General features: G+C 40.1%; 1 protein-coding gene across 9 annotated transcripts in view; it reads left to right on the forward strand.

Annotated features, from left to right (window-relative positions):
* Window positions 1-18,711, forward strand: part of GBF1 (golgi brefeldin A resistant guanine nucleotide exchange factor 1) — a 99,016-nt gene that overhangs the window by 59,037 nt on the left and 21,268 nt on the right. For 4 of the 9 annotated variants that reach the window (XM_016154532.2, XM_016154534.2, XM_016154533.2 and 1 more), the window contains 6 exons: window positions 10,283-10,414; window positions 14,846-14,964; window positions 15,503-15,611; window positions 16,116-16,176; window positions 17,404-17,458; window positions 18,122-18,220. In XM_016154532.2, coding sequence (XP_016010018.2) covers window positions 10,283-10,414; window positions 14,846-14,964; window positions 15,503-15,611; window positions 16,116-16,176; window positions 17,404-17,458; window positions 18,122-18,220 — 575 coding nt within the window. The remainder of the gene's footprint in view (window positions 1-10,282; window positions 10,415-14,845; window positions 14,965-15,502; window positions 15,612-16,115; window positions 16,177-17,403; window positions 17,459-18,121; window positions 18,221-18,711) is intronic. The other 5 variants (XM_016154535.2, XM_016154536.2, XM_016154537.2 and 2 more) reach the window with 2 other exon arrangements.

Genomic DNA, 18,711 nt, shown 5'->3' on the forward strand with positions numbered 1-18,711 from the left:
TTCTTCTAAAAGATATATAGATTCATGTTTTCATTTACATCTGTGATCTACTTTAATTTTTGTGTAATATGTGAAGTTTTAGGTTGAGGATTTTTTTGTTTTTGTTTTTGCATATGAATGTCCAATTGTTTCAACACCATTTATTGAAAAAAATGACCCTTTCTCCATTGAGTTGTTTTTGCACCTTTATCAGAAATCAGTTGGTGATTTTCCTGTGAGTCTATTCTGAGTTCTCTATTCTGCTTATTGATCCTTGTATCTAACTCTCTGACATTATTACCCTGTCTTTATTGCTGTAGCTATCTATGTTTTGAGTCTTAAATTCAGGTAGTATGATTCCTTCAACTTATTCCTTTTTTCAATTTTGTTTTCAGTATTCTAGTTCCCTTGCCTTTCCCTTTCAATTTTATAATAAACTTGACTATATTTACAAAAAATATTCTTGTGAGTTTGATAGGAATTTCATTGAGTCTATAGGTCAGTTTGGGTTGGAATGATAGCTTTATTATATTGTGCCTACCAATCCATGCATATGGTATGTCTCCATTTGTTTAGATCTTTTTTTTATCACTGTATTGTAGCTTTCAGCATATAGGTTCTATATGTGTTTTGTTAGATTTATATCTAAGTATTTAATTTTATTTGACATTTTTATAAATGGTATTGTTTTAATTTCAGTTTCCAGATGTTCATTGTTAGTATATAAAAATATAATTGATTTTTGTGTGTTGACCTTGTATTCTGTGACCTTACTAAACACATTTGTTCTAAGATTGTGTGCGTGTGTGTGTGTGGATTGCTTGTGGTTTTCTGTGTAGACAATTATGTTACCTGCAAATAGAGATGGTTTTCTTTCTTCCCTTCCAATTTCCATGCCTTTTATTTCCTCTTCTTGTCTCATTGTATTGGCTAGGACTTTTTGGTACTATGAAAATAGACAGCTTGCCTTGTTTCCAATTTTAGGGTAAATACATTCAGTGTTTCATGGCAAAATATGATGTTAGTCATAAGTTTTTTTGTAGATGTTTATTATCATGAATGAATGTTATATTTTGTCAAGTGTTTTTTCTTTATCATTGGTAAGATCATGTGGTTGTTCTTCTTTAGAATGTTAATATGATAGATTGATTTTCAGTTATTGAATCAGCTTTGCATTCCCACCTAGGATATAAACCTCACATAGTCTTGGCATGTTGTTATTCTTATATATTGCTAGGCTTGATTTACTAATCTGCTTCTTAAGAAGAAAGAGCTTAATATGTTGTTGAGAGGCTTGGAGGGAGCAGGAGCGATACCATACAGAGGCTTGGAAAAAGCCCCATGGAGAATTCTCTGGAGGTTCAGAATATGGCCCTCACTCAGTATACAATCCAGTCATTGGACAATGGATCATTGGTCTTACTCCTAACTAATAGCTAGGCATGTGACACCCAAGTTCATCTGTCAAATTAGGTATTGGAATCTGAGACTGCTAAAATACATTCATTCCAGCACTTCCATTCTGTGAGTCAATGGTTTATAGAAAACTTAAAGTGATAGAAAACTAGAAGGGCTGAACTTTTTAATGAGCCCACTGAAAACCTTCACTGTCACCCTCACTCCCTCCAGTTTCTGTATACACCCCATTGTGGACCAAGCGGCACTTGGTGAACCCGAAATGGTTTACATGTTATACTTTGAGTAATAGTGCTCTATAAAAATAAGCCCTCATTTTCAAGTAGCCATTCTAGAAAATCCTCCAATCCTAGGATATTATAGCTAAAATAATAGGCCCTGACAATAATTTATGAAAGAGGTAATTAAGATTTAGGGAAGTTGAGTAATTTGTACAATACCGCAAAATCAGTTGATTAGGGCACAAGGCGAAAACAGAGCTTTAACTAGGGTTCAAATCCCAATTCTACAATTTAATGGTTGTGTGATAGATATTGACTTCTCTAAGCCTTTATTTTATCACCTGTAAAATGGTTGTTAGAGAATTAAGATAATTTCATTTGAAAATAAGTAACAAAAGCTAACATTTATTGAGTATACACTATGTGCCAAACAATGTGCTCAGCAGTTACTTCCATTATCTTGTTTGATGCATATAAAATGTGGTATAGTGCATGGAATAAAGTAAATGTGCAATAAATATAACTAAGATTACTATTCTGGTTTATTAGCTCTAGAATCCCAGTCCAATGTTCTTAATACTGTAATGTAAAGTATAAGTAAATATCAGAAACTTCAAAGGCAAGGCCTCTATCTTTGATTACTAAACTTTAAAAGGGATATAAGTTAAGAGAAATACCAAGATAACTGGTGGTTGTTATTTATGTACGGTGCAATCTGAAATAGCTGTTTTAATTTCTGAGGGTTTTAGTTTTCTCCAAGGAATACATACAAGTTATCACAGAAAGGAATAGACATCTTTTTTTAAATGAATGATTGAAATATTCAGCTCCCTTTTAGAAGAGATAAAGATAACAATAATAGCAGCTACAACTTATTATCTTGTGCCACACTATGTGCTAGCACTCCACGTACCTTCTCTCTTCATAATTATCCCCATTTTGAAGATGAAAACGAAACTTAGAAAGGATAATCAGTTCTATGCACTAGCTAAGATCATATAACTAGCAAGCGATGGAGATAGGAATCAAATCCAGGTTCATCTGACAACGAAATCTGTTCTAGCCATTTAGCTCTACTGCTTCGTATGAAGTGAGAACAAAAAAGTTTCTGGTGTTCTACTTTCTGGCTCAGCCTGCCTGGGAACTGAGATTCACTTGTGTAGATCTTCAGAAGAGTGAGAAGAGCTGCCTGAGTTCCTCTGGGGAAAGGTGTCATGATGCTGCTCATAGTAAAGCAGGATGAGTAATTTCACAACCAAGGAGACATCCGATACCCCTGCCAAGCAGCCAAAATTCCCACCCTGGAAGGCTGTCAACCTTAAGGCACAAACAGTCCAGTAAACAGAGAGTGCACGTCAGGTAGGAGGGGTGTTCCAAAGGTGACTGGCTCATGTTCTAAGATGGGAAATAAAAAAGAATTGGGTACAAGGAGGACAAATTAATTCCCCCACTGGATCCTGGTACTTGGGGTCTTTCTAGTACCAGGCCACCTGCTTCTAAAATCAAGTTCAGGTCCAACTTCTGTTTGGTCAGTGCAAAATAAGAACAATTACAAGAATTATTAAACCATCTGGAGAAGCTTATAGGCCACTTCAACACAAAGCAAAGTGAAGCCCTTTAGAGCTATCTTGGTGGTGTCCTGCTCAACACCAGTGAGCAGGCAGCTTAACTCCCTATATATATTATGGCATTAAAACAGAGAAGTCTCAGTTTGACTCATTGCCAGTCTGAGAATCTGCATATGTCCCCTAACTCTCCTGTATTCTCAGATGATGAGGTGACCTATCCAAAAGGGGATGAATCCTGATACTCCTTCCTCTTCAACTCAGAGCTGCCACTCTCTCCAATAATCTGTGTTAAGGGCCTCACCATATGGCATCAAGCACTGCCTTTAGACAACAGGGAACACTGTCTTCTTAGCCTACAGGGGAGCAGTCACCATTCTCCCAGGAGGCTTGTGTTCTCCAGCCTGCAGCAGCCTTTTCTCATTTGGCCAGCATTGGGCTGGCACATTCCTGAGCCAAAATGCACACATAAGCTGCTTTCCCTGGTAGCGAGGCTCTTCACTCCTGAGTGACTCTTATCAGGGGCAGTTGGGCATTCTCAATTGGATTACGCTGACAAGGAAAAAGGTCTGTGGTATATTATTTCAACACCATTTGGCTTCAGAAATGCTTGTCTCGACCCTTTGCCCTCAGAGCCTACTTCTCCATTCTTGTTTTCTAGAGGGTCACTAGCTTGCTCTCATCCTAGCTCTTCATCTTGCAAACATTGGCTCATGTTCCTGGAGACAGAATATCACCATTCACAAAGTAGATCATGTATAACAGACTTATAAATCAGAGCACGATAAAAACGGAAGCCTAGTTTATTTACTTTTTTGATATTTCTGTACCCAGAGACACAGGACAAATTATTTGAACATAAAAAGCTTTATGGTTTTTGGCTTTTCTGTCTGTGCCTGCACATTCCATTTTAGGAGAAAGTATTAGGCCCTCATGTTCTACTTTTTTGACTGTGCTATACCCAGGAATGTTTTTTTGTAGAAGTAACATTGAGAACTATCTGTAAATGGAATTTCTGAGATGCTGTAAAATCAGTAGGAAGGAGCTGTGCTCTTTTTGGTCACTAGGAGACATCAGCAGTAGTGGTCGGAAGGATGAGCAAAATTAAGCTTTGATGAATCCAGAAGCCTCTGGAATATCTGCTACACCTGCCATACCTTTATTTCCAGGCCTTGAATGGTCAGATGGGGATTTAGGCTTAATTTTAGGAACTGGCTTGAGAGTAGAGTGCCAAAGGGCAGCTCTCAGAGAAATGTTATTACCTAGTCCAGGCTTAAGGGTAAAACCCAGACAAGCCTTTGCAACCCTGAGTTATATAACAGGAGAAATGAAATAAAGAAATGCTAGACCCAGTCTTGGTCTGTCACTAATATTGGACACAACATTTCACTTCTGTGGATCATAGTTTCCCCGTCCTAGGGCTTTCCTGGGGAAGATGATGGTGGTAGTAGTTTAAATTCTTTAAGGCTCTTTTAGATCCCTAAAACTTATTCTAAATGCAAAGTGCAGTCTGGGAGTAAATGCACATGAATGCTGACAGTCTGTTACAAAGGTAGCCTGGGGGGAAGGCAAGCCCACTTTGTCTGTCTAAGCTCCTGACAGTGTATACTCTTTTTTCAGCTATTACCCAACAGTGTCCCAGGTCTGTTTTCTTTTCTCAAATACATGCTTAGTTTCTCAAGGTGCCTTTATACTGGAGAGGGACAAGATTTTCTTTGATATTATAACCGTTTATATACAAAGTATGGTAATGGCTTAATTACCACTGGATCCAGGGATAGGGTGGGTCCATGGGTCCACCTAGGGCCAGCAGTAGAAGATAATGGTACCAGCCACCTTAAACTAAGAAAGGCAAATTATTTCTAACACTGAATCCTTTAAAAACTCCTTGGAAAGTATTCATTTTTCAAGCTGATCTACCCCTCAAAAACCAACCTAACCTGCTTTTTATGAGTAAAAAGAACAAATTTAACTCTCTTTCTTATTAAACATGAACAATTCCTGTACTTAAACAAACTGGGATTTTACTGAAAGTCTGGAAGCCCCAAGGATTAGAAATCACAATTTTATATTTTTCCCTGAATTGTCTTTGCTTAGCAATTTGTAGAAAGGCCATCTTCATATGGTTCCAGCCTAAGCCAGAGATGACAGAAGAATTCCTCTTCTTTAGATATCTGGCCCCAAAATGTTCAAGATGACCAAGAAAGAGTATTTGGCATTTGTGTATATTCTCTGGTTCAAACATTTTGACAGGACCTTGGCCACCTCTCTGTGCCTGTAGTAGGTCCATCTCTCCTTAGGGAGAGAATAGGAAGATTTCTTTTTTCCGAATTCAAATCTCTGATAATATATAGAGCCAATAGCAGGCTGCTTTCAGTAAATCTCCACTCCTGAAATCTTCACTGTTACCATCTCCTCTGTTGGGTAGAGCCTAAAGTCAGATTTAGCCTTCATTTTCAGAGTATAAGACAGGCACTTAAGAGAACATACACGTGGGAAAAATAGTTTGTTGCATGACTTTCTCCAGTATGATGCATGAATCCTGATTGAAGATAAATTAATTTTCTACCTTGCTAAACAGCTAGTTTAGCTTCCTGCTAGGAGCTGCTGTCTACCACCCTTACAAGAAGGATCCCATTCCATTGCACAGGACAACAATCTTAATTTGCCTCAGATGTCAGCAACAGCTAGTAGATTTTAAGCATCATTATTCTACGCTGATTATTTAATTTATCCTCCCACTAATCCTGAGAACTAGTATTACTGTTCTCATTTTACGGATAAGGGAGCCAAAGCTCTAAGAAGTTAAGTGACTTGCCCAAGATTACACAATAAGTGGAAGGTGTAGAATTTAAACCCAGGATTGTTCTGGACTCTAAAGTCCATACTCTTAAGCACTGTATTATGCTCTTAAATATTATACTAAGCTATTGCTACAGGTTTACTATTAGATATATTAACTGCATGACTTGGATGGCAAATAAAAATTTAAAATTCAACTATCCTAGAATTGAAGTTTCTTCAGCACCTTTCCTCCTCCTAACCAGTGACCAACCACTGTTATTGATTTTAGTACTGCCATATAAATTAAGCATCAGGTTTGCCCAGGTTTCCTCCTAATCCAAGAGGAAGAGTGAGGCCCTTTTAACAAGGCCAGTAGGGCTAAATGAGGCCCACGGGGACTGGCCTTAAACATATTGCAGAGGCCCGAGAACAAACTGATCCATGTGTCTTACAGAGAGCACAAGTTTGATGCGTAGTGACTCTAAACACTAGTTCTTTCCCTTTTAGAGGAAACTGGCACATATTGAAAGGAAAGCAATTAGGTTGTAACATACAGGCAAATCAGAGCGCCTGTGGTCCTTTACTCTGCCGTGTCATTTTCTTCATGCATTGTATAAGACCAAGTCCAAACATAAGCAGATAATTCGAAAGCCCAGGAGAAATTAAAAACTTCTGTTGCTATACTTTAAAACAGAACAATTCACCCCAGCTTTATGCAGTTATTATACTTAGAGCAAGTTTTTCAATCCAAATTCCTCTCTTGCAGTCTAGTGAAAATTTTTATTGTTCGATAATAGTAAGACGACAACTATAGGTTTATTATCAATTATCACCCTGTCAGGTCTCCTCTAGGGGCCCTGAAGGAAAGAAAGTAATAGGAAATAAAGAAGAATTAAATTCTAAACTGACATTAGCAAAGTCTACAGATGAGGGAAAAGACTGAAAGGGTCACTAGCTAAACTTTCAGAGAACAATCAGAGAATCATCAAAGAGTATAAATTATGTGACTGGTAAGCAACCTCTCCCAAGTGAACAGAATCCTACTTATTCACCTTTCTCCAACAGCTGCAAATGGTTTCTACAGTAGCATATCATAAATTCTTAGTGACATTAAGATTGAGGATCTTACTCTGCCTCAGCCAACCTTTGTGCTAATGGGCTCAAGAACTTTATGATAAAGGATATTTCCCATATCATTGATGGGGAAAACAAAGGCATAAAAAACGTAACTCATAAAGGCCAGGACAAGTACTTGAACCACTTGCCATTGTTGCCTCTTAAGGCATGTCTATGACCTGGAGAATGAACAAATAGTTATGAGAGCATCAGTACTCTGAGAAGTCCACATTATTTGCTCTGAAAGGTACCCAGAGAACTTGCAGCCTTCAGGACAGCTGAATCTGGAGAGGCAATCCTGAAAGCATTGGGACACAACTTCAGAAAACATGGGGCAGAACCCAGGTTCAGCCAGCACCTGTTCCTCAAACAATATCTGTCTCTTTGTCTATCATTTTATCCCAACTGCACACAATACAAAAGCTGCCATTATTCTGGTAAAGTTGCATTCCAGCTCAGGGTGTACAGTTAATGTTTTTTACAGACCACATGCCTCCTTGTGATAGATGGGCACTTCTAATGAAATACTTTGTGCTCGGTCAACTTAAAAATAATGAGTGTTCCACTACATGGCATTAAAAAACCCAAATTCAGAAACACCCAGAAAAATCAAGAAATAGGAAAAAGGATGATCCCTGGAAAGAAAGCAGGAGCCCAAGAGAGAATCCTCAGTAACTCCTTCATTCCAAAAGACGGTACAGTCCTAAGGAGAATTTGGTATCTAAAAAGGCATTGATTACATGTTATACAAAAATTAACTCAAAGTAGATCACAGATGTAAATGAAAACATGAATCTGTATATCTTTTAGAAGAAAAAAGGAAAAAAGTCTCTGTGACCTGGGATTGGGCAAAGAGTACTTAAGATATGACACGGAAAGCACAATGCACAAAAGAAGAAAACTGACGTACTGGACTTTGCCAAAAGTAAAAACATCTGCTCAATGAGAGGTAACTGTTAAGAGATTGTAAAGACAAGGAAGCTAAAGACTGAGAGGAATATTTGTAAATAATTGTATTGCCCATAAAGCACTTGAATCCAGAATACATAAAGAAGTCTCTAAACACACCTAAGGAAACAATTTAATCAAAAATGAGTAAAAGACTCCAACAGACACATCACCAGAAAGGATACAAGAATGGCAAATAAGCACACCAAAAAGTTCACTGTCACTAGCCTTTAGAGAATGCACATTTAAACCGCACGGAGATACCAGTGTTCTTTACACAAAGGCCTGTACACAAACGTTTATAGCAGTTTTATTCAAAACTGCCCCAAGCTGAAGAAGCCAAATGTCCTTCAACTAGGAAATGGATAAACAAACTATGGTACATGCATGCAAAGGAATACTACCTAGCAACAGAAAGGGAACACGCTATTGATCTATGCAACAGTTTAGATGAATGGCAAAGGCATCATGCTGAGTGAAAGAAGCCAATCTTAAAAGGTTGCCGACTGTATGATCCATGTATAAGACCTTGATAAAACTATGGTGCTAAAGAATAGATCAGTGGATGATGGGTTAGAGGTGGGGGAGGTTGTGCCTACAACAGGATAACAGGAGTTTTCTGGGGCAATAAAACTGTTCTGTATCCTGATTGCCACAGTAGTTACAGGGATCTATATCTCTGTGTGTGTGTGTGTGTGTGTGTGTGTTAAAATTTATAGTACTCCATACCAAAAGAGTCAGTTTTACTAAATTAAATTTTTTTTGAAAAAGACAGAACGCACATTGCCATGAAAGTGTCAAACCATGGCTATAAAATTGTCATAGTCTTTCAGCACAAAGGACATGAAACAAGTATAGAAATAGCAGCTATATGGAAACTCAGAAGATCTGTTCCCTGTCTCGCCTCTCAAAGATTTTTTTCCATCTAAACTTTCATACCTCAAATATACCATGACCATTTTTTAAAACGACTGACCAAATCGTGTATAATACAGTTGGGTTCCTAAAGCTGCAAGACTAGATGACTTTAAATGTTTTAATGTGCCTTTTAAAAGTATTTAAAATGTTAAGACTGTTCAGAAAAAGTATTTTATGTATGTAAGTTTTCTTTACATCTCAGCCCTCTACCACCTCACATGCACAAAGGTTTTTCTCTAATTTTTTTTCTGAAAATTATACATCTCTAGGTGGGGGGAGTGGGGAATGAGAAGCAGGTTGTATACAGCTGATGTGATTACTGTACAGACAAGCTTGGAAAATGCTACCCAATCTGCCAATTAATTAAAGCATTAATCTGAGGAGCAGCCGGGTGCAGGGAATGTTTACCTGGGGGGAGGGGGGAGTGGTGGGGGAGTGGGTTGGAAATGAATGGGAAGCTGGCAGCGTTTGCATGAAAATGATGGTGCTTAGGAAACCTAGCTTCCTTTTGTCTTCAAAGGTGGGCAGCCTTGATCCTGTCCCTAAATCTTTCTGGCCTAATTAGGAATCTTTTAGGGAGCTGGTCTCTTAAAAATCTAAACAAGGCAGACTCTAGAAAAACAAATCAAGCCCTGGGCTGAATAGGGTAGGGAGCAAGTTCAGTGTATTGTAGCTTCTTAGACCTCCCAAATTCATGAGTATGTGCTGGTGATTAGATAAAATAGATGTAATGGTTTTACAAGTTTTGGAACCATACTGTAGAGACTGAGTTCAAATCCCAGCTCTTCTTCTTATCTGTAATTTAGGGCCAATCATGTGTTTTATGAGAGCTTTGTTTTTCTCATCTGTAAAATAGAGGTTGTGAATTGCCCCTTCATCTCAGGGCATTTAGTCCTCTGCTTGCTCTAGGCAGAAAGGAGGCTTGGAGAGTGGTTAGGGTCTTCCAAAATTACTAAACTGCCTCTATGAATAGAAACTGCATAGCATTTTGTTCTTTTGGGGCTTATTTTTAGCAAGGTTTTGTAAACCTCAAGGTTTCCCCTCACCTTCTTGGGATGTGCTACATAACTCTAAGAGAAGTGACCTTGACCATATCGTTAATTTTTTAGACATAATGATATTTTGGTTTTATAAGCTTCTTAGTCTTTTAGAGCTACATACTAACATTTTTACAGATAAAATGATAATGTCTGGGATTTGCTTCAAGATAAAACAGAGGAAGGTTGACCCAGCAACTAAGAACTCTAGCCTCATGGCACAGATACAAAGGACCTTTCTTTAGAGTTTAGTTTTTTGTTAGATGTCACATCTTCATTTCTGTTTCTTTTCTTGCAGAACTCTCAGAAATTGAGCCCAATGTGTTCCTTCGACCATTTCTGGAAGTGATTCGCTCTGAAGATACTACTGGCCCTATCACTGGACTGGCGCTCACCTCTGTCAACAAGTTCCTGTCCTATGCACTCATAGGTAAGAGCTAAGGCATCGTTGGGTGACCACAGCACTTCATTTCTTGCTTCTCCTGGGCTGATCAGGCTTTAAGCAATGAGCTGGTGATACTGGAAAGTTTTTCCCAGCCATCTGTTTCCTTGAAGAGAAGTAGGATTATTGGTTATTCATCATGCTAATTGACTCAGGTTTTACAGAGTAGGGAAGGTGGGGAGATTTCTTGGGACTCTGATGTCTTTGTGCTTTGGAAGGAGTTATGGGTATGGCGGGTGCCCTTGGAGGTTTGGTTTGGTTTGGTTTGAAAGTTATTTTTTTAAATGTAATGCTTACTTATTTTAAGAAGACAAACAATAAAGAGGTGTTTAAAAGAAAAGTAATGGTCTCTCCTCTATCTCAATACTCCTCTTCCTTCCTTAGGTAAATAATGTTAACAGCCTAGTTCGAATCTTTCTATACTTTTCTCTACATGTATATGAATATAGAGAGTGTACCATCTTTTTTAAAAAAAGAAAAATAGGATTATGTGCTACATATTTTCTTTTTTCACTTAATAGTATTAACTTTTAATGTACAGATGCAATTATCCATCTGATTTATTCTTTTTCCCTTAGTTTTATTGAACCGTAATTGATACAACATTATATTAATTTAAGATATACAATGCAATGATTTGAAATATGTATATGTTGCAAAATAATTACCAAATAAGTTTAGTTAACATGCATCACTCACATATAGTTAGTTTTTTTCTTGTGATGAGGACTTTTAAGATCTGTCTTAGCTACTTTCAAATATAAAATGCAGTATTGTTAACTATGGTGATCATGCTGTACATTATATCCCCAGAACCCATTAATCTTATAATTGGAAGTTTGTATATTCTTTAGTGTGTGCGTGTGGATATATATATATATATATATATATAGCCATTTTAATCATTTTTGAATATATAATAGAGTGGCATTAAGTACATTCACCATGTTCTGCAACCATCTATTTCCCAAATGTTTTCATCACACTGAAAATAAACTAACCATTAAACAGTAATACACCATCTCCCTTCCCCTCAGTCCCTGGTAAGATTTTTTTTTTTCTTTTTAGTAGCCATATCCTTTCCATGGTATAGATATAACACTGTTCATTCAGCCATTATCTTATTAATATTTACTATTTAGGTTGTTCCCTATTTTGAGCCATTGTAAATAATGCTGAAATAAGTATCCTTGTTCATGTCTTTATTAATTTTTATTTTATATGACAGAATCCTGTACTTGAAATTTCTGGTGCTTATTACATTTTTATAGGTACTAACAGGTTGCTTTCCCAAAAGATTATAGCATTTGCATTTCCAACAGTAATGTTTGAGAGTTTCCATTTCCCCACCCTCTCACCAGCCCCGAATTTTATTAGTATTCTTTATTTGTGCTAATTTGGGGGGTGAACACTGTTATATTTGGGTTTTAGTTCCTTGAGGTTGAACATTTGAATTTCTTCTCCTTTACCTATTATTTTATCGAGTTGTTTTTGTTTTTCTTATCAATTTGTAGGAATTTTTTATATAGTGGGTGGATACTAACCCATTGTCTATCACAGTATTACAAATATTTTCTCCTAATGTTGCCCAAATATTTTATCCATTCTATTGTTTATCTCTAAATTTGTTTATGGTGTCTCTTTTGGGTTTCTTTTTTAGTTGATCTTGTCACTCGGGATCCTGAATTCCTTTTCCCCTCTTGCCAGCCCATGTGCAAGGACGAGGAACATAGAAAACAAGCAGCTGTTTTTGTTTCTAAGTAGGGAGACAAGAAAAGAGGCAGCTCAGTAGTCAGAAAGGAAAATGGCCTTTGGTTGGGGCAAGAAACTCCTTTGATTTTTTCTTTTCTTAAAAGTTGATTTTGCTTAGCTGAAGTATTCAGGATCCTGAGCAGGAATCCTAGGTGCCAGCTAGTTTCTGAATAGGTGCATCAGCCTCTCCAGGCGTCCTAGTCCTAGCTTCATACTTTTCCTGAGCAAAAAATCAGGCCTAGCTACTTCCAGCCTGGCCCTGAGCACCACCTGCAGGTCATCTCTCCTCACAGCCTCTAGCAGCTGCCCTCTGTGCTTTTTTCCTCCGCTGTCTTGACGATGTTACTCTCTTTCTGGACTTGGCAGACAAGCGGGTCATTGGAGACCTCAGGCCAGCTGGTCAGTGGAGTTTCCTGTGGTGGGAAAAGAGAATGCCGGAGGTGGTGATTGCAATGGGCATGAGAAAAGGAGCAGGAAGGAGAGTATAAGAGATGAGACTGGCAGATTTCCCTGCAGTCTGCTCCAGAGTGGCCAGCAAAGCAGGACATCCTAAGGAAAGGGTTCTGGGAAAGACAAGGTCTGCTAAGCCAGCCCAAGCCAGACATTCCTTTGTTTATGATGCCCTTCTAGAAGAAACTATGCCTACCCCTCAATCCTGTGATTCACAGCTTCTAGGATTATTTTAGATCTTTCTCCAAGGACCAGCCTTTTGTTTGGCCCCACGCAGCTACCAGACCAAGATTTGCGCCAGTGATTACCTGACTTGCCGGCAGGCCATGCATGTGTCTAAAGAGCTATCACTCTTATTTGCCTTTTTAGAAAATTAACTTTGCTACTTTATTCAATTTTATCCTCATTTAGAGGATAAAATTGGTAAAGCTTAAACTATTTTAATAAGGGAGATTACCTCCAGGAGCCTTGTGGGGTGGGAGCAAGGCTGCCATTCATGAGCTCTGAAATACTACACAACACTAAAAAGAACCTGGATTTCCTGTGCAAGGAAAGGTCGTTCTGTGGGCCATGGAGGCCTGAAAAAGGACAAGGCTGAGAGGATGCAGGCAAGGGTCTTGAGAGTACAGGCATACCTCAGATATTACAGGTTTGGTTTCAGACCACTGCAGTAAAGCAAGTCGTAATCTTATTGCTGGTGGAAGGTCTTGCCTTTAATTTCCTCAAAACACAACATCTGTGAAGCACAATAAAGTAAAATGCAGTAAGGCGAGGTATGCCTGTATAGGATTTTCTCTGCTGAGTGGGAGAAACAAGGAGAGTTGTGGTGATAGAAGGAGCCAGTTCACCCTTTATACTATAAGTCATCATGAAATTGGCTTCCTTCTGCATCACCTCTAAAGCAGCCACTCCTGAAGCTGAGTAAAGGTATGCTGTAAGTAGGACAGAAAGAGTTTTTGACCAGGTGTCAGAGACTAACCAGGATAGAAAAGAAAGAACAAATGGAAATCACTCAAAATTAATGAGTCTTCTGGCTCATTGTTGCAAGAGAAATGTTCCGGTTTCTCAGCCATTCCTGAACTTTAGGCTCAGGAACTCTTAATTTCAAGTACCAGGAGAGAGAAAACTGCGACAATTTCTTATCATTTCAACCTTAAGACTAGGAGGTGCTCCTGCATTACACCATGCTACTTCTAGGACAAATTTCTGTTGGTTGCAAAATTTTTTCATGTCCTTGCCCCCTTTTTTCCTACTTATGCTCCCCTTTCAAGGACAATCCAGATACTTCTGCAGGATCCTTGTAGGCCTTGATGGAGGCCACTTCTTTGGCTACTCCTTGTGGATATTTAACATATGCGTGGAGCAGAGTTTCCCCCTTGGCAGCATTTGTGTTAGCTTTCAGCATGGTAAAGGTTGTCTGACCTCTGGCTTCTCTTATCTTTTCTTATTCACAGTTGATACTCTCTCTCCCTTCCTCCCTTCCTCCCCAAGTAACCAGCTCCCAGTACTTTTAATTTGTCCCTTTTTTCTCCTAATAACTATTTAAGCTGATAACTAGATTCTTGCTCCATGTCATACTGTTTTAAATAAGAATAAAACTGAAGCAGGAAGTGGTCTTTGATTTCCTGTAATGTGGCACCCATATGAGTTGGCAGCATATGTCCGTTTCTTCCCCTACTCCCCTACCTCATTGCACCTGAACACAAAACTCCAAAAGCAACCAGAGAAGGATGTGTTGAGGGGCAACACGTGAAAGAGAAAAGCTATAACCTTGGCATTCAAAGGTCTGGGCCCAAAACTCATTTACTTTCTCTGTGAAATAAATAGCTTTACACCAGTGATTCCCCAAATGTGGTCCCCTGACCAGTAGTGTTAACATCACCTGGGGTCTCGTTTCTAATGCAGATTCTCAGGCCCCACTCCAGACTGCTAAATCAGAAATTCTGAGACTGGGCCCAACAATTTGTGTTTTTAATAAGTCCTCCAAGTGATTTTGATTCTTAAGTTTGAGAACCACATATTTTTAAAGTGGAATTGGTGCTGAGGAGCTTGTTATAGCCATTTATAGGCAAAAATTCTCAGGTAGCCCAAGGAGCCATGGGTTAGGGAATTGGAGAAGAGAAAATCAAAGTCTCTCAAAGCAGTCCCTAGATAGGCTATCTTGCCTTTTCACTCTCCTCTTCACATCATTTAGTCTTTCCTTTTTTGCTGGAGCAGATCCCACTCATGAGGGCACAGCAGAGGGCATGGAGAACATGGCAGATGCTGTTACCCACGCCCGTTTTGTGGGCACGGATCCTGCCAGCGATGAGGTTGTCCTGATGAAAATCCTTCAGGTACATGGTGGGGAAGGGCAGTTATGCTATGGCCAGGAGCTGGTGCCACCAGCTCTACTTACCCAAGTCTGTCAAGTCTTCCGGCAGCGTCAAACTTTGTTTTTGACTCCACTGGGGCTTAGCAAGCTACTTCGTTTCCAAACAGGCCTCTCGGGTACCCAAAGTAAAAGCTTTTTCTAAAGAAAATAATTAAAAGCTTTAAATGAATCGATATCAAATACCGGAAGCCCTTAATACATTTGTACCTCTGGCAGACTGATCTGTGCTATCCATCTGTTGGGCTTGTGGGCTATGGCTGGAATGAGTGCTGAACTATGTCGGGTCATGCAGAGTAAAGACATAGTTCCCAAGACAAGTTCCTGGGAGACCCCTCTGCCAAATTGAAGTGAGGTTAGCGTTTTTGCTAACCTTTCTTTTTTACTCCAAGTGCTTCCATAGGAGACTAGAGTAACAAGAGATAGCTTCTCTCTCCTCAGGTACACATCTTTTCACCCAGCCTGACTTGTTTATCACAGTATCTTCTCTCTCTTCCTGGTAGGTGCTGCGGACTCTCTTGCTGACCCCAGTGGGTGCCCACCTAACCAATGAATCTGTGTGTGAGATTATGCAGTCTTGCTTTCGGATCTGCTTTGAAATGAGGCTCAGTGGTAGGTACTTGAATATTGGCCCCTTCACCATTCCTGGAGCCATTGTGACTATGACTATGTGATGCTGTCTCTGAACCCAGAGAAATGGAAAGCTAAGGATTTCTCCATCGTCTACCTTATGGAGCTATAGCAGTCTAGAAGTCTCTATACTTGACTGTTATGCAGCTAGAATAGAGAACTTAGTCCATTGTGCCAGGGCAGGAATTAGGATAGATCCCTGACTGACTCGGCCCAGGCACTAAATCCCTCTCCCTTGGCGTTTTTGGAATTCGACACCAGTCTGCAACCCCTAAGAACACATTGTGCAACCTTTTTTTTTCTGACTCAGTAGTGCCACCTAGTGGGCCAGTAAAGTTATGGTTGCCAGGCTGAGCTAGAGCTGGTTTTAATAAGTTCAACATAATCCTTGGTAAACAAGGTTTGGAGGGGAGTCTGCTCTGAGAAGCCTCCTGATAATAGCACGGCAAGTAATGACACCTGTGTTATTTGTTTTTGCCTGTGCAGAGTTATTGAGAAAATCCGCAGAGCACACTCTCGTAGACATGGTGCAGCTGCTCTTCACAAGGTAAACCTGCTGCTGTTTGCTTCAGCCCTGCTGCCCAGGCCTCTTGAGCCTGCCTGCTTCCATACAGCCGCTTCAGGGACCTGGCCAACCCCACAGCCACATCAGAGGCCAATGGGATTTAGGATGGGGGTAGTTCTCTGGGCCCAGGGTTACTGATCAAGGGAGAAGGAGGAGGGAGCCGGCTTGGCCTCAGGAGGAGGTAGAGGGTTATTTGATCTAGGCTGACAGACCTCGTTCTGCTTTCCAAACTTGTGTCTGTTTCTGTACAGGTAGCAGCTGGGAAGGGGAACCCAGAGAGGATGCCATACTCAAGGGAGCCTGGAACAGGTTGCCGAGCTCCCAGAGCTCAGCTTGATTTCTGTTGGGAAGGAGAGGGTGACCAATGATTGGTTTGCCCAGATTGTCTGATTTTAGCACTGAAAGTCCCATGTGCCTGCAAACCCTCAGTCTTGGGCAAACTAAGACTGTTGGTTACCCTAGTCAAGGCCCTCTACTTAGCACCTAGGAGGCCTTTTCATACTAAGCCTAACTTCTTCTTTTCTATACCTCTTTTCAATAGACTAACTTTGAGAAGAGCTGAGGCAGGAGCTTTAAAGTCCTCCACCAGGGGGAGGTTATGCATGTGTGGGGGCAGGGGTTACATGAGAAATTAATGTAACTTCCACTCAATTTTGCCGTGAATCTAAAATTGCTCTAAAAAATAGTCTATAAAAAAAACCTCCCTCTGGGATTTCCTTTTGCTCTCAGATCTATAAATAATCTTTATTATCTATAGACTAGATCTGCCCCTGGACTCTGCTCTAAAGAGTTTCTTATTCCTCTGGCTCAGATTCCTGGCTTCAAAACTTCAACCTGCCTTTCACTTCTCACCCTGTGCCCAGTCTCCTGGGGTTTTGATAGACTGCCCTCTCCCCATCTCGTGGCATTCTACAGCGCTTGCCAAGGGAAGCAGGAAGAGTCAGTTTAAGGATGAAAAGAGCCTCCACACTCCAAGGGCACTCAGTCACCTTGCCCTGATGACTACCTTCTTTTTGAGAAAGTGTCTATGTCATACATTCTCCAATTCCTGTGGCTCTTTGATGAAGCTCTGAAAAAAGAGAAGTTAGCCTGTTTCTCTTCCTAGCTATTCCTGAGAGACAGGAATAACATCTTTGGGCCGCGGTAGACATGGAGGGGGAGATTTGTTATTTTCCCTAATGACAGTTCATGGGATTCTCTATCTTATAGGTTACCTCAGTTTAAAGAAGAACCCAAGAACTATATGGGGACCAACATGAAAAAGGTATTACCAGCTATCCCTCCTTCAAACCTTGATATCCCAATATCAGTGCAATGGGGATTTTCCTGAATATCCTTGCTTAGCAAAAACATGCTTTTGCCTAGACCGGTCTGCTTGGAATCTAGAAATAGCTATCACAACTTTAGTGAGAAATTTATTCTTTCCCAGATACCTCTCTTTCCTCAACCTTTCCTTTTCAGCCTCTCGTTGACCCACCACATAAACTGGTGAGCCAAGTGAGGCTTATTGTTTTGAGCTAAAAATGTTTGTTAATAAAGGTGAAGGACCTGCCATCCCCTCAGGGCCTAGCCTCATCAGCAGGTAGGAGGCCTAGAGAGGCTATGTCCCAAATTCCACCTTCCATACTGGATTAGACTGGGCTCATGCTTGGGCTAGTCTCTGTCGATTGGCCAGATCAACCATGACTCCAGATGATAAGAAGAATGGTGGTCAGAAGAATGGCCTCTTTCTTCCTTGAATGGAAGCCATGCACCTCACAGACCTCTGCTTGTAGCCCTAAGAGGTTCTGCCCATGGATATGACCCTTGGCTGTTTGGTGCATGCACCTGACCTGCCCCTCTCCCCTGCCATCCATCCCCATTCCTGCTCTGTGTGTCTGAGTTTATTTCACTCTGTTTAAATCGTTCATTTGCCTGTCTTTCACAGATTTCTCCATGTCTCCTCAACAAACTGGAGCTAAGTAGTGGGGAGCAGACCAAAGCCCTGAACCAGTTAGAGAGGGTACTACTCTTTAAGAACCTCAAGGTCTCTCTCCCTCTCCCTCTCCTTTCCCTCTTTTTATTTATTTAAATGTTAATTTTTTTACATGTAACATCTGGGTCCCATTTCCATTGTGTAAAGCACAAGTTACTCCTCCCTAGTAACACAGCATGGCTTTAGAAAGAGTTGCATGTATTTGTAGTTATGCAGTGTGGGGAATTTTCCTGGGGTAGAAGGAATCTTTGAACTGATGATGTAACATGTAATGAGCCTAGATAGAGACATATTTTGAGGAAGCTTAATGTCTACCTTTTCCAAGGGAACTAGGAGGGACCTCCAAGCAAGACCCTTCTCTCTTTTACCCTTTCCCTGTCTCACAGCTGGCATAGAGAGTTTAAGCAGTCCTCAACTCTATTGAGATACTTAAACTGGGTTTGGAGGGAAAAGATAGTCCATCTAGTTGGGGCCTTTTTTTTTTCTTGGTTATCATTAAAGGGGTCATTTCAATGTTTAAGATTCTGGGTAAATGGAAAAGA

The sequence above is a fragment of the Rousettus aegyptiacus genome, unplaced genomic scaffold, assembly GCF_014176215.1.
Source record: "Rousettus aegyptiacus isolate mRouAeg1 unplaced genomic scaffold, mRouAeg1.p scaffold_m13_p_6, whole genome shotgun sequence".
NCBI classification, from domain to species: Eukaryota; Metazoa; Chordata; class Mammalia; order Chiroptera; family Pteropodidae; genus Rousettus; species Rousettus aegyptiacus.